Consider the following 13,810-nt stretch of genomic DNA (forward strand, 5'->3'; position numbering starts at 1 on the left):
TAAATGTTCACCGAGCAATTATTTGCTCAATCCCAGCAGCTCTGGGATTCCATTCCAAAAATCTAGTTGTAGAATGGTTATTTTATCAAATGACTGCCTCTGAAAACTGTCAGATGGATTTCTCACATCAGTACTGAAAAAGTTTGCTCTGGTCATGTTAGTGTCAGAGAGAGAAAAGGACAAGAGCAAATGGAGGAACAAGGGGGCAGATTAGAGAGAGAAAATGAGTATCAGATGTACACAGTCCAGACAACATCAAGTCAGATGTTTGAGAAATTGTCTGTAATGTGAGACACATGTCAAGTCAATATTTAACCAAGCTGGACAACATATGTGTCAAAAGATTTTAAAGAAAACAATAATACAAAAGTCTTCAGATATTTGGAAATTGGCTTTCAGTTAATTGGTCTGTTAAGCAAAGAGCTAGATGCTTCAAACACTGTTTTGTCCCAATTTCTTGAACAGTTTCTGTAATTTATGAAAAAAAAAATAGGCCAAACCGATGGCTGCCCTCTTAAGGGACTCCCTTTGGTGGTGAAACAATTCAGTCTCTCTTGGCCATTACTTTTCCCCACTGCCATAATGCAGCAACAGTGATCATTTGTGTTGGAATCTCCTCCATTTCTTTGCCCCCAAATTCCCCATTTCTACAAAGACTTGGTCACAGAATCAACATAGAGCTTGTACTTTCCTTTTAAGTGTTCACTAAATGCTTTGAATTAAGCACAGAATAGAGATTATAGCTCAGTGTCTCAAGTGTTAGAATTAGCAGTTTGTTAATATCCTTAATTTGAGTTATTGCTATTTATCCTTTCTATGGGCCATGGATCACATAGATGGCCTGGCAAAGAAGAGGAAGGAATAAAGCATGTTAGAAGTTCTTAGGAGTGAAATATTGCTTCTGATAGGGTCAGTTAGTAAAGTTATATGGAGGAGGTAGAATGAAGCTGGTTTGGCATGTGGGGGATAGAATGACGTCAATGGATAGTAGTCCCAGTGGTAAGAGAAGACGTTCCAAAGGTGGGAAGGAGATGAGCAAAGGCCTAGAGGCATGTATGTAGAAATTATATTAAGAAATTGTACATAGTCCAGCTCACCTGGGTCAGGATCTGCATCAATGGGAGAAAAGAGAAGACAAAGTAAATACTGTTGCTGCAGGAGAGGAAATCATTGAGGAACTGACATGCTATGTTAAGAAATTTAGATTCTTACTACCTAGTGACAGTGGAAAACCACTAGAGACTTTCGATGCTTGGAGAACAATTCCCAGGGCTGTGGTTTTGGGAAGACTGATTTAGGAAAGGCGTGTAGGGAGGGATTGGCAATGTGGTCACTGGAGCAGATCAGACATAATACAGGTTTGGGAAAAGGTAGGTTTAGAGTTGTGAATAAGGGAAACACAGAGTTTATTCTTGTATTATTTATTAATATTGTATTGTTTTCCACGTGAAAAAATGTAAAACTGACGTTTGCCCCACCCTGTAAAATAAAGATAAAAACATCATAGTAATGGCAACAGGGAATTTAAACAGAAAACTAGTTATTTTGGAAGTAGATTCTAAAGGACATCTGACTTGATGCCTGACTTGAAAAAGGCAGGAAAAGGTGAGATAAGAATAAAAAGAAAAGGGCTTTCAGCTACAACGTTCACTGCATTTTTAAGTCTTCACCGATACAAACTTCTATCTCTCCAAACAGATGATATTTAAATACATTTTAAAAAATAACGAAGGAAAATGGCTGAAATTTGTTGCCTGAGAGATTTTACCACTTTCAGTTTTCATTAAAGAATAAGGTGGTTTAAATAGAGCCATGAACAAGTCTACCTTTGGATATTAGTAAAGCTATGGCTTTCACACTTTCAGTTGTAGGATTTGGACTTCAACTATACTATCCCTAAGCAACAAGGAAAACTGAAAAAAAAAAAAAAAAAAAAAAAAAAAAGGCATTTGATTCCCTACATAGCACAGGTGGCAAACACAAGTTCCACGGGCTGAATCCCGCCCTCCACCTTGTTTTATCCAGTCTGGCACCTTGTTTCCACCCAGCAGCAGTGCTGAGCTCTTCATCCCTAGTTAAGGAGCAGTTACATTTACACAGTTCTAAAATTACATTCAGCCCTTTGAAGGCAACCGAGAAGCTGATGTGGCCCCTGGTGAAAATGAGTTTGACACTCTTGATATGTAGGTTTAAGCCACAAAAACAATAGCCTGCACCTGTTTAGTTATATACCTCCTTAGAAGTTATGACTTAGAGTGTTCTTGGGAAAGTCACTAGAAAGACTTTTATTGCAAATCTATTTCCTGGGAAACCACATGTGTACTTCAAATTTTCTTCCTTGCCTATTTCTGGTTGCTTGGCAAGTTTAAATGGATTTGCCTAATCACTGCTTCCTGCATGATTAACGTTTTTTTCTCTGACTGACTGCCCACACACAGCCACCCCAGCTGCTTGCAATGACCAAAGCTGTAACTGTGAGGTTAGGAAAAATTTTATGTATTGTTAAAAAAAGACATTCTAAAGCAGTATTGCATATTACTCAAATATTCATTACTGAAATACAGGGACATAAATCACCAACCAAATGATTTCAGTTGAATATTGGAAAGATTAGCCCTGCTATAAAGACAGATCACATACACCAAAGGTCACTGCAGAAATAGGAATTCATACAAATATAGAATAAACACAAGGTGCACACTGAAAAACTGTAAATTTAATTCTGCCTATGAAAAAGAACTCATGGACATGGATAACAGTGTGGTGATTGCTGAGGGAAGGGAATATAAGGTGCCTAAATGTAATGGAAAAAATACAATAAAGATTCAACAAAAAAACAATCCCTTGATATTTTATCTGTGCAGTAGGAAGGAATAACACTTTACCCCATAAGCCATGTTAAAACAAACAAAACCAAAAACATTCCCCCAATAAAAATAATCTGGGCATTAAAATATCTATAAAGAGGATTTAATAGAGCTCCTGGGCAAGGTGGTGGTATAGGCAAACGCTAGTACCCACATCCTCCCACAACTATATCAAAATTACAACTAGAATACAGAACCACCACCATTCAGACTTGCCTGAAATCTAACTAAACAGAAGTCCTATAACTAAGAATATAAAGAAGCCATATCCAGACTGGTAAGAGGGATGGAACTCAAAACCAGGCTGGACTCACACCCATATGTGGCAGATAAAAATCAGGAGGGATATCTCAGCCTCAGAGGTTCTCCTTGAGGAGTAAAGGGTCCAAACCCCACACCAGAACCACCAGACCAGAGTTCCAGTGCCAGGAAGAGAAGTCCCCATAACTTTGAGCAGTGAAAACCAGCAGAGATGTTGACTGAGTGAACCAGAGGGCTTCCGGAGTCCCAGGCCTTTCTCTTAAAGGGCCCATGCATGGGACTTAGGCTCGCTTACTCTGTCTGAGCTCCACTGTTGGGGCAGCAGCTTGAAAGATACCAGGGACATATGGGAAGGAACTGAATTGTCTGGCTTCAGAACAAGGGCTGGAGAGGGGGCAGCTTCCCCCTAGACTTAAGTGCTGGCAGAGGCCATTGGCCCATTGCTGAGTCCACTGCAACAGAGCCAGTAGGCGGGCTTCATGTCCTAGTCTCCATCAACCTGGACTATACTGTTAGCCCCACCCAGGTAATTACCTGAGACTCTACCCCACACAACTTGCAGGCTCATCAGTTCCAGGGGATTTTTCATAAAAATGGCCTTTCTTGGCTCATGCTGCAGGCTTTCCTAAAATCTCTCAAACAAGCAACATCTGGCCTTGGATTGCCCATACCTCTTGCTAAGTGGCCCAGGCCTTGGTTCCCAGCTTGGTCCCTCCTGAGCCCATGAAAGTTCATCTGTCACAAGTAGCAGCCATCTACAGATGGCTCTATAGTTCATTCCTGAGTGGCCCTGAGCAGGGCATGGGTGGAATAGTTGATTTTGTTCTGCACCTCCCAGGAGGACCCAGAGCCAGTACACCTGGTAGACAGATTCAGATCATGCCAAAGCACCTTCAAAAGGGACACTGAAGGGGTGGACTCAGTGGGAACCAGAATCCTGCTCAGTGGGGTCAACTCCTACACAGCAGACTCTCCATGGTGGTTGCCACCAGACCTCAAAGCAAATTGGCCTGAAAGTAAGTCCTTCATTAATGTGCCACCAGCAATCAAGGCTCAACTATGACAAGAAGGTGCACACAGCCCACACCTGGAGCTTCTGACTCAGGTAATTAGGGAGGCTGTGCCACTGGGCCCTATAGGACACCTACTACATAAGACCACTCTACAAAGACTGTATTAGGTAAAGCTGCTATGTCTATAGCAGCTTTACTTAATACAAAGAGACAAACATAGGGAGGTAGAAAAATGAGGAGACAGAGAAACGTATCCCAAATAAAAGAACAGAAGAAAACTCAAGAAAAAGAACAAAATGGAGACAAGCAATCTACCAGATACAGAGTTCAAAACACTGGCTGTAAATATGTTCAATGTACTCAGGAGAAGAGTAGCTAAACTTAGTGTTAAACATAAATGGATTAGATGCTACAATCAAAAGACATATAAAAAGAGAGACCCTTACATATGCTATCTATAAGAAACTAACTTCAGATTGAAAGACACCCAAAGATTGAAAGTAAAGAAACAGAAACACATTTTATGAAAATTAAAATAAAAAAATATTTGGGGTAGTACTATTTATATCAGGCAAAATAGACTTTTAAACAATGGCTACAACAAGAGAAATAAAAGGACCCAGCAATTTTACTTCTGGGCATTTAACTGAAGAACCCCAAACACTAAATTGAAAAGACATGTGCATCCATATGTTCACTACAATATTATTTAATATAGTTAAGATATGGAAATAACCTAAGTGTCAATCAATAGATGAATGAATAAAAAAATGATGCATATGTACAATGGAATATGACTCAGCATAAACAAGCATGAGATCTTGGCATCTGCAACAGTATGAGTGGACCTAGAGGGTGTTGTGCTGAGTGAAATAAGTCAGACAGGGAAGGATAAATGCTGGATGATTTCACTTAAGTATGGAATCTGAAAAACGAAATAAAGGGACAAGCAGAACCATAAGAGACTCATAGGTACAGAGAATAATATGATGGTTGCCAGATGGGAGGGGACTGTTGGGGTGGGTGAAAAAGGTGAAGGATTGAGAAGTACAAATTGGTAGTTATGTAAAGTACAGCACAGAGAATACTCAATAATGTGGTAATAACTAATTATGGTGTCAGATGGGTACTAGAGTTATCAGGGTGATCACTTCATAAGTTATGTAAATGTCTAATGACTGGGTTACATATCTGAAAATAATATTATATGTCACCTCTAATTGAAAAATAATAATTATTTAAAATATATTTAATACATGCTTATAACTGTTCAAATAGCAGAATAGCCTTATCAATGATTATTTTATTAAAGATTATTAATAAATAGTGAGAAAATAAATTCATCAGATATTTCCCCAGTATTTTTCAAAATATAGGAAAGATTCAGAATATTGATTTGACAGGGTTTTAGACAAATATTTCTAGTTCTGCCTCATTGAGATGCCCTTTGCAGATGCATCTCATCCTAACATCCTAACATGTCCAAAAATTAATTCCTAATCTTCTCCCACATTAGGTTTCTCCACAGTCTCCCTGAATGACATCATAATCTATTCATTTGCTCAGTTAGAAAAATGGGCCTCATCCTTGAAAATACCCCATTTCTAGGTAATCAATAACTGGCATCAATTCTATCTCCAACATACAGCTTTTTTTATACCTTTCTTCTTCAAATAACTTCTAACTGATCTATGCTTCCAGTCTTGTCCCTTGCAATGTATTTTCTTCACAGTGACTAAATGATCATTTAAAAATGACAAAATTGATCATGTCACTCCCATACTGAAAATTTCAAAATAATTTCTCATTGAACTTGAAATAAAAAAAAAACTTTAAATATGGTCAACAAAGCTGTGTATGGTGTGCCCCTGCTTATTTTGGTGACATCATTTCATGTCATTCATTATTTTATCATCAAACCTCCATCATAACTGACATCTTTTATTTCCTAGAAGGTATCACAATTTTTCCTACATTAGAGCCTTCATACACACATGCTTTTAATTCCACTTGGATGTTCTTCTCTTTACTTGGATAACTCCTAGTTTTACTCACATTTCAAGGTTTAGTTTACATGGTACTTCCTCAAAGAAGTCTTATTTTACCCACTATTTAATTGGTACCACTTCAGAATCTCCCCCCATTTATATGTAGAAAACACCTATAAGACTATAATCTTGAATAAAAACTATCTTTTCACTTCTTTGTCAATCTCCATTATCTGGATTTGTGCTAAGTACATAATAAATATTTACTAAATATTTGTGGAATCATTGGAAGACTAAATTGATGAGCGTATCCAGTTAGCTCTGTATTATACACACATACTCAAGGCTTGTTGGCTCAGCTGGCTGGAGTGTTGATGCTCAGTGTCCATGCCCTCAATAAGGGCAGATAAGGACCTGTAGGCATGTAAAGATTTCAGTTCTCTGGAGGATTTTGTCTCCCCTGGTTAAAATGAACCACATGTTTCATTCTGTGTCACTGGAATAATAGCTCAGACTTCATCACACAGCTGATTTCATTCTGCTTTGCTTTAAAGTGAGTGGACTTTATGTCTGCCATTCCCATGATCACGTTCTGATTCCCCCATCAGAATCACCTCCGATACATCTTCCTTCTCCACAGTGCACATGGTATGAGTTAAACATTGGTAAAAATTGCTTTTAAATACATCATCATTCAAAAATAAAGAATTATAGGTGCTAAGTTAAGATTGCAAGTAGCACCGGATTTAGTGTAGAATCCAAATTAATTATTCAGTTTACTCTAATTCAGCACTTCCCTGTTTAAGGCACTGTAAGAAGCATTAGGAATTTAAACAATGATTAAACAGTGCCTTTTCTGAGACATCAATAAGCTTTATATAAGGAAACAAAACCCCATCAGTGATCTTGGTGTGGTGACAGTACCAGAAAGTGTAACTGGCCTGGTATAATGCCAACAGGACCAACAGACCCGCACCCTCCACAGGGATTTGGCAGGAGTCTGTTTCAGGAATATAAATTTAGTTCTAACAGATTTCTTGTTCTCCTAGTCTCACTGAACCAAGTCCAGGTATAACCTCATGGCTCCTACACTGTGCACTGTCAATTGGGTTATTGCCTGGGTATTCCTGGTTGATTAATGTTCACCCGTCCCCACTTCCACGTCCCAGGACAATTTCTGCTCCACTCCAGGATTAAAGGAAAAACACTTCAGATCCATATGAACCAGCCAGAGGGGACCCTGGTATCAAAGATAAAGACCATAAAAAGATTGGGTTCCTGACAAAATCAAAGAGTTCTGGCCATGGATTCTCTAGAGCCCTTAACTGCTCTGCTGAGCAGATGGAGGTCATCAAGTGACTCAGCTAGGAAGAGGCCTGCTAATAAACGGCAATACTTTTCTAGGAGCTTAAAATTAGTATTTGCCTTAGGGCTGTGTTGAATAATTGCTGGTAATTGAACTGTAGAAATACCTACATTATATGTGTGTGTGTGTGTGTGTGTGTGTGTGTGTGTGTCAAAAGAAACAGTGTCATGTTCATTTTGTTTTGCTTTAAAGCACTTTTCAAATATGATTTTAGTAAACAGGTAGGGTAGAAAGTCCTTTCCTTCATTCTGTCAGACACTGTGGTATAAAATGCTTTACTTTTCTTTCTCTTTTTCCCCCTAAATTTAGTTCTGTGATTTTAATGCATTGAATTTAGCCTGTGAGGAATCTTTATTTTCATTACACTGCCAAACAATTGTTATGAAGGCCAAAACCATATGTAGCACAGAATACTATAAATTTCATGTATAGACAAGGCCTGTCCAGAAACTATTCAGCTATGTACTATGAAAAACAGAGATATTTATTGAAGAAGATACAAGATACAAGAAACATTGTAAGTAGAATAATGATATCTCAGTCCCTTTCAAAGTAGTCACCTTGGGACCTCACACAGTTCTCCCAATTGCCACCAGCTGCCCTTTCATATTTTCCTGAATCTCACTGACAGTCTGAACTCTCTCCCCTTTCAAAGGTGATTTTAGTTTTGGGAAAAGTCAGAAGTCACAGCGTGTCAAATCTGGGCTGTAGTGGGGCTGAGTCACCTGGCTTTGATGTTTCGCCAAAAAGCACTGCATGGGATGTGGTGCATGAGCAGGTGCCTTGTTGTGATGGAGCTGCCAATCACTAGTTGCCCATAGCTGATGCCTGCTGAATCATTTGAATAGATTCCACAAAGGAATGTTCAAGCTTAACTCAAAACAATGCAGATACGTTCCTTCACTAAGTCATTCTGAATGCAATAGCCACAGAGTACACATGCTCACTCAATGACATTTACTGTCCCTACTGACTAGCACAGGGAAGTCATCATTGTTCATGCATGCACATTCAGTCCACTCTCTTTGGCTGCCAGGTCATGTCGATGTCACACAAACTGTCCCCGTTATATCAACCATGGCTGGACTTTTTCTGCACAGACCTCATATTGCTAATATTTGTTGGGAAGTGAATTTTTGCCACTTTACATGAATTGATTCATTTAATCCTCATATCTCTAGAGGCAAGCGCTATTACTATTCAACAATTTGTAGGAGAGAAAATTAAGGCTCGGAGATTTTAAGCAATTTGACCAAGGTCAAAGAACTAGTAAGTTGCAGAATGTGAAAAATTATATACATGGAGCCATGTCAAAAACCACCATCTCAGAGGAATTGCCTTGCGTGTCTTTACTCCTCAAACCCTTGGAATGTTTGAACTGGGAGTGATAACCTGTGGATTGGGACAATCCAACATTGGAGTCTAAACAACTGTTTGTAAAACTAATAGAAAATCAGACATTTTGAATATGAAGATTGAAAATTAAGGACATTCTTTAGCATCAGAATCACCATATATAGCTAGAAAATAAATTTTCTTATTTGTACCTGTAGAAAGTCTATCCTTAGCTGATTAGCATCAGTAGAAATTTCTTCCTTCTATTTATGTAAATTATTTTCCTTTCATTTCTCAAAAATACCACTGCTTTCACCTTATAACTGTAACACTATTTGAGTTTCTGTCTGAATCAGTGCTTCTTAGAACCACAGTACTTTTTTATCTAAAATGAACATTTGTTACCTCTCACTTTGGCTTTCTATTTTTAGTTTCAGAATGTCTTGGGTTCAAGCCTAGCATTTTTGGTCTAGAGACTACTCTTTTAACCAGCAAGCTCTACTGCTCATCACATGCTACATATTAGTTGACTGCATAATTCTCATAAACCCCATGAGAGAGATACTATCAATATGACATCCATTTAGTAATGAGATTGGTCCTACCAATGTCAAAGTGACAAAAAGGAGGCTTTCAAACTTAGTTCAGTCTGACTCTTCTATCTGAGATCTTAAACACTACCCACTCCAGCCTCCCAGAGAAGGTGGTATGCTTATTATTTTTAATTGCATACAGCATTAGAGATAAAATAGATTTTAAGATAAAGGGAAGAGGGGAGGGGAGGGGGGTAATGGAGGAAAGAAGGGGAAGGGTCTAGTCAAGGAGCATGTGAAAAGGATCCATGGACAAAGATAATAATAGGGGAGAGTAATGGGGAGAAAATGGGGACAATTGTAACTGAACAACAATAAAGAAAAGATACAGGGAAGAGATTTTACTAAAATATTGCAGTAATTATCAACTCATTATCTTCTAAAATATTTAAAATACTTAAGCCAGTTATTAAATTTTTCTAAAATATGTGAAATACTGTTAAGCTAATATTGAATGTCATCATTCTGAAAAAGCAGAATTCAAATGACTATTCTTAAAAATTAGAATAATTATGCATCTCAATGTTTATGTGATTCCCCAGGATCACTGCAATTACCTCAGGAGAGGTAATTTTTGCGAGCACTTCAAAAAACAAATTTTAACTTATTTTGACTATTGCAAATATAAACTGTGATTTAGTGTTTGTTGGGTAAAATACATCAGAGTATTGCAAAATTAAAAAATCACAACAGTGTTTTAAAATATGGCAGTTGCCATTTCAGGATAGATAATTTTAATTATTATTATTATTATCATTACTATTAATGTTTTTCCAAATGAGAAGGGTAACCATTTATATCTGAAAAATTAGAAGGTATTAATATGCCAGCCAAGCTATTAGGATCTGCTAGGATGTAAAATTTATAGAAAAAATTTAAATGGTTATTGCTAATATTGCTTTTAAGGATATTCCTACATAAATCTATTCTTTTCTTCTCTGACTTCACATTTAGAGTTTTGGCTTCTTCTACCCTCTGCGATAACTACTACTGCAGGGTTTCAGATCTTTAGGATCATGCTGAATACCAGAGCAGAAAAGAAGAGAGCACATTGAAAGTGGGTTATAGCATAAACTTTAAGAAAATGGTTTGTCATCAGCGTCCTACTGTGGAGTCATTTATGGTTTTATTACCTTTAGGTCCTTTGAACAGTTTGATTTCCACGACGGTCTCCAAGATGGGTCTTCGTCTTCTCACGTAGAGCCGAACGATAGACCCCGCCTCTTTGAGGGCTTCCACCGCTTTACTGTGGGAAACCTCCGACACATCCACCTCGTTCACCCGCAGGATACAATCATTGACCCTGAAAGGACAGAAGAATGCAAAGCTCAGAAGTGTTGAGGAGGATTTCCCAAAGAATATTATTATGACCTAACCTTGTAAAGTGGTGAAGCAAAGAAAATAAGCAATTTTAAAACAAGGACATGTAGAAAGAAAATTTCAAATGAAGAAAATTAAAAAGAATAAAACAAACTCCTCAGCTTTCCCAGCCTTTCCTACATTGATTACACTGCTGGTCAAGGCCTATTATGAACTTCGGTCCATGAACTTCTAACCGGGAATGTATCAGGTGTGGTGTAGTCAGAAGGACACATATTTTAAGGTGTCTTCCAGTTACATCATAAGTTTGATTGGTTTTAATTGGTTGCACTGAGGGTTACAGAACTGTACAGTATATCTGCAAAGTACAAGCATGTATCTGAAATCCACCCAGGATTACTCATCTTCACTGCAAGCCCTTTGGTTGAAGTGAACATCCTCTCTTACCTGGGTTACTTCCACAGCCTTGTAACTACTCTCCCTGAATTCTCTGTTGTCACCTTTCAACTCATTCTCCACACAGTGCCCAGGGTGAAGTGAGCATGGTTGCTGGCTTACTCACCTTCCATTCCTTAGTTCCCTGATTTTGTTCAGGACATCCATTCCTTAGAAGATATTTGTTAAATAAGTGAAAGAATAAGTCTAAGTTTAATTATCGAGCCCTTGCTCCATTTCTTAAGTTTATAAATATTGGTAATTTTCTTAATGTCCCTAAGCCTCCATATTCTCATTTGTAAAATAGATATATAAATAATAGCTACTATAAAAACTTTGGGCAAAAAATAAATGAGATAATGCACCTATAAATTCTTAGCACAAACCCTGGTATATAGTAAGCACCTAATAAATGATTGTTATTGGTAGCAGTGCCAATTTGTTGATTTAGAATATTAAGTAGTGGATTCTTTCCATAATCTTAGGGAATAAAATTTATTAAGATATAAATGAGAGTTGTATGAATTGGTTAATATTTTAGTATAAACCTGCCAAGAATTTGGGTAGAGATTTGATATGAGCTCATGTCTTCCTAGTTGAAAATTTGGGCTCTTTCTTTTTAGGATCACCTACAGTAAGTCTTCACAATGCTGTTAACGGTTTCTGCAACTTTAAGCAACACAACACAAAACAAGACCAGTTTTACCGTAGTCTAAATGATATAAATAAAAGTGAAAGTCCCTATTGTGATGAACAGTTGGATCTATATTGTGTACATCAACTCAAAATTATAATATGGTAGTAGAAATATTATAGAAAAAAGTATAGAAAAATTTTCTACCATTTTTCTATAATTTTTTATACCTCTTTGAGGAGCTGAGATATAGGAACTTTTATTTCACTGAGAACTCTAATTAGCCTCAAAATCCTGAAATGGAACATTTCATTTACTAAGATTTAATGATGTTATTTTATGGCTTTAATGGGTTTGCACATACATTTTTTTTCTGACTGACTAAAAACTAATTCATGGAAAACTACCAATTAAAATAGTGTGGAGAACAGAGGCATTATGGGTACTGGTCTCCAGGCAGCAGCTGGTCTTTTGAGAGTGGGTAATTTTTTCATCTCATGATAATGCAAAAACATAATGTTTACCATCACCCTATGCTGAGAATACTAATCATATCTCAAAACACTGCTTGCCATAGAAAGGAGTAGATAATATTTAAAAAATTCTCCAGGCTCTATTATTTCAAACAAATAATTTTTTTCTTTTGTATACAGTGTAAACCGTAATTGTCAATTACTGGGGTAAGGAAATTACAGCCTAAATCAGATGTTTTTTCCTGAACCTGTGGATGAAGTACGCAGCTTTAGTGCACTGAAAAAAGCATTGGACTAGCAGTCAGAAGGCTTAGATATGAGTCCCAGCTGTATATCAGCTATGTGACCGTGGTCAAATTACTTCATCTCTTTGAACTTCTGTTTCCCAGGGAAAGAGTAGGCATGCTTGGAGTTAGTGGGAGGAGTAACCAGACAGATACCAGATATGAATGTATGTGTCAGTTGTAATATAAGACACTTCTGAGAGTCAGAGCTATTGATCAGTGAGTCAAAGATGTGGTCCCGGAGGATTTGTTAAAAGGTAAATAGGATGGAAATTGAGATTTTTAGAGGGTCTGTTATCTGCCAGACCATCACAATCACTTCATTTATTTGTTCACACTTAAATCAGAACAATTATGAATCATTGATTCCCATTTTGTAAGACAAGTAAATTTAATGACGAGGTACAATGTTGGCAAGGGCATAAACGTGATTCCTAACTGGGTTTGTATTTTTTGAAGCCTCTGCTGATATAATGTTATTCAGACTTGATTGTTTTAAATTAAAAATGAAATGGGGAGTATGAAGAGGGAAATTTACATTCAAATTCTTAAAATAGAGAGGAAAGAATACTAAGCCAAACTAGGGCACTCAACTCCCCTTCCACCCAATCACTTCAAATAGCATTTAATTAGAAGGCCATAGCTATTTAAAATTAATTTGCTTTCCCAACCAGTAGATAATCTTTGTGAGTAAAACCACCACTTGTTTCTATTCTGAAATACATAGATGTACTACTAGCTTCAAAAAAATACTTTTTCCTAGTAAAATGTGCAGCCTTTATCATATTTCTGACACACTGTTTGAGAGAGCCATTTGCATATAAATTTTCTCTTTACTCTACACATGTAATTTAGTTGATAGTTCCACTCTTTCAGTGCTTGCTGTTTCAGAAATAAGCCTACAATATTCTTTTTGTGGACCAGAATTATCCATGAGATTAAAAGGTTAATTTTAAGCCTTTCCTAGTCTCATTTCCTTTGGACATTTTGGTATATTTCCTTGCAGTAAATATTTTAGAAACAAACAAACATCATTGACACATCCATGGAATCACATTTAAATTTTGCATTAAACAATTTAGTATTCTGGAACATGATATAGTATTATTGAAAAGTTAAATAACACCTAAGAAATTATTTGTTCCATTTTGAAGATATAATTTTAAACAACATGTATTGTATACTTTCTTTCATAAACATTACAGTGTGTTTTGCTATAAAATGGGACTTTCAATTTTATA

General features: G+C 37.0%; 1 protein-coding gene across 13 annotated transcripts in view; it reads right to left on the reverse strand.

Moving 5' to 3' along the window:
* Positions 1 to 13,810, reverse strand: part of DLG2 (discs large MAGUK scaffold protein 2) — a 1,926,133-nt gene that overhangs the window by 530,793 nt on the left and 1,381,530 nt on the right. For all 13 annotated transcript variants that reach the window (XM_053670841.1, XM_053670838.1, XM_053670836.1 and 10 more), the window contains one exon: positions 10,557 to 10,726. In XM_053670841.1, coding sequence (XP_053526816.1) covers positions 10,557 to 10,726 — 170 coding nt within the window. The remainder of the gene's footprint in view (positions 1 to 10,556; positions 10,727 to 13,810) is intronic.

Source organism: Artibeus jamaicensis, unplaced genomic scaffold, assembly GCF_021234435.1.
Source record: "Artibeus jamaicensis isolate MK-2021 breed Jamaican fruit bat unplaced genomic scaffold, CSHL_Jam_final contig_64, whole genome shotgun sequence".
Lineage (NCBI taxonomy): Eukaryota > Metazoa > Chordata > Mammalia > Chiroptera > Phyllostomidae > Artibeus > Artibeus jamaicensis.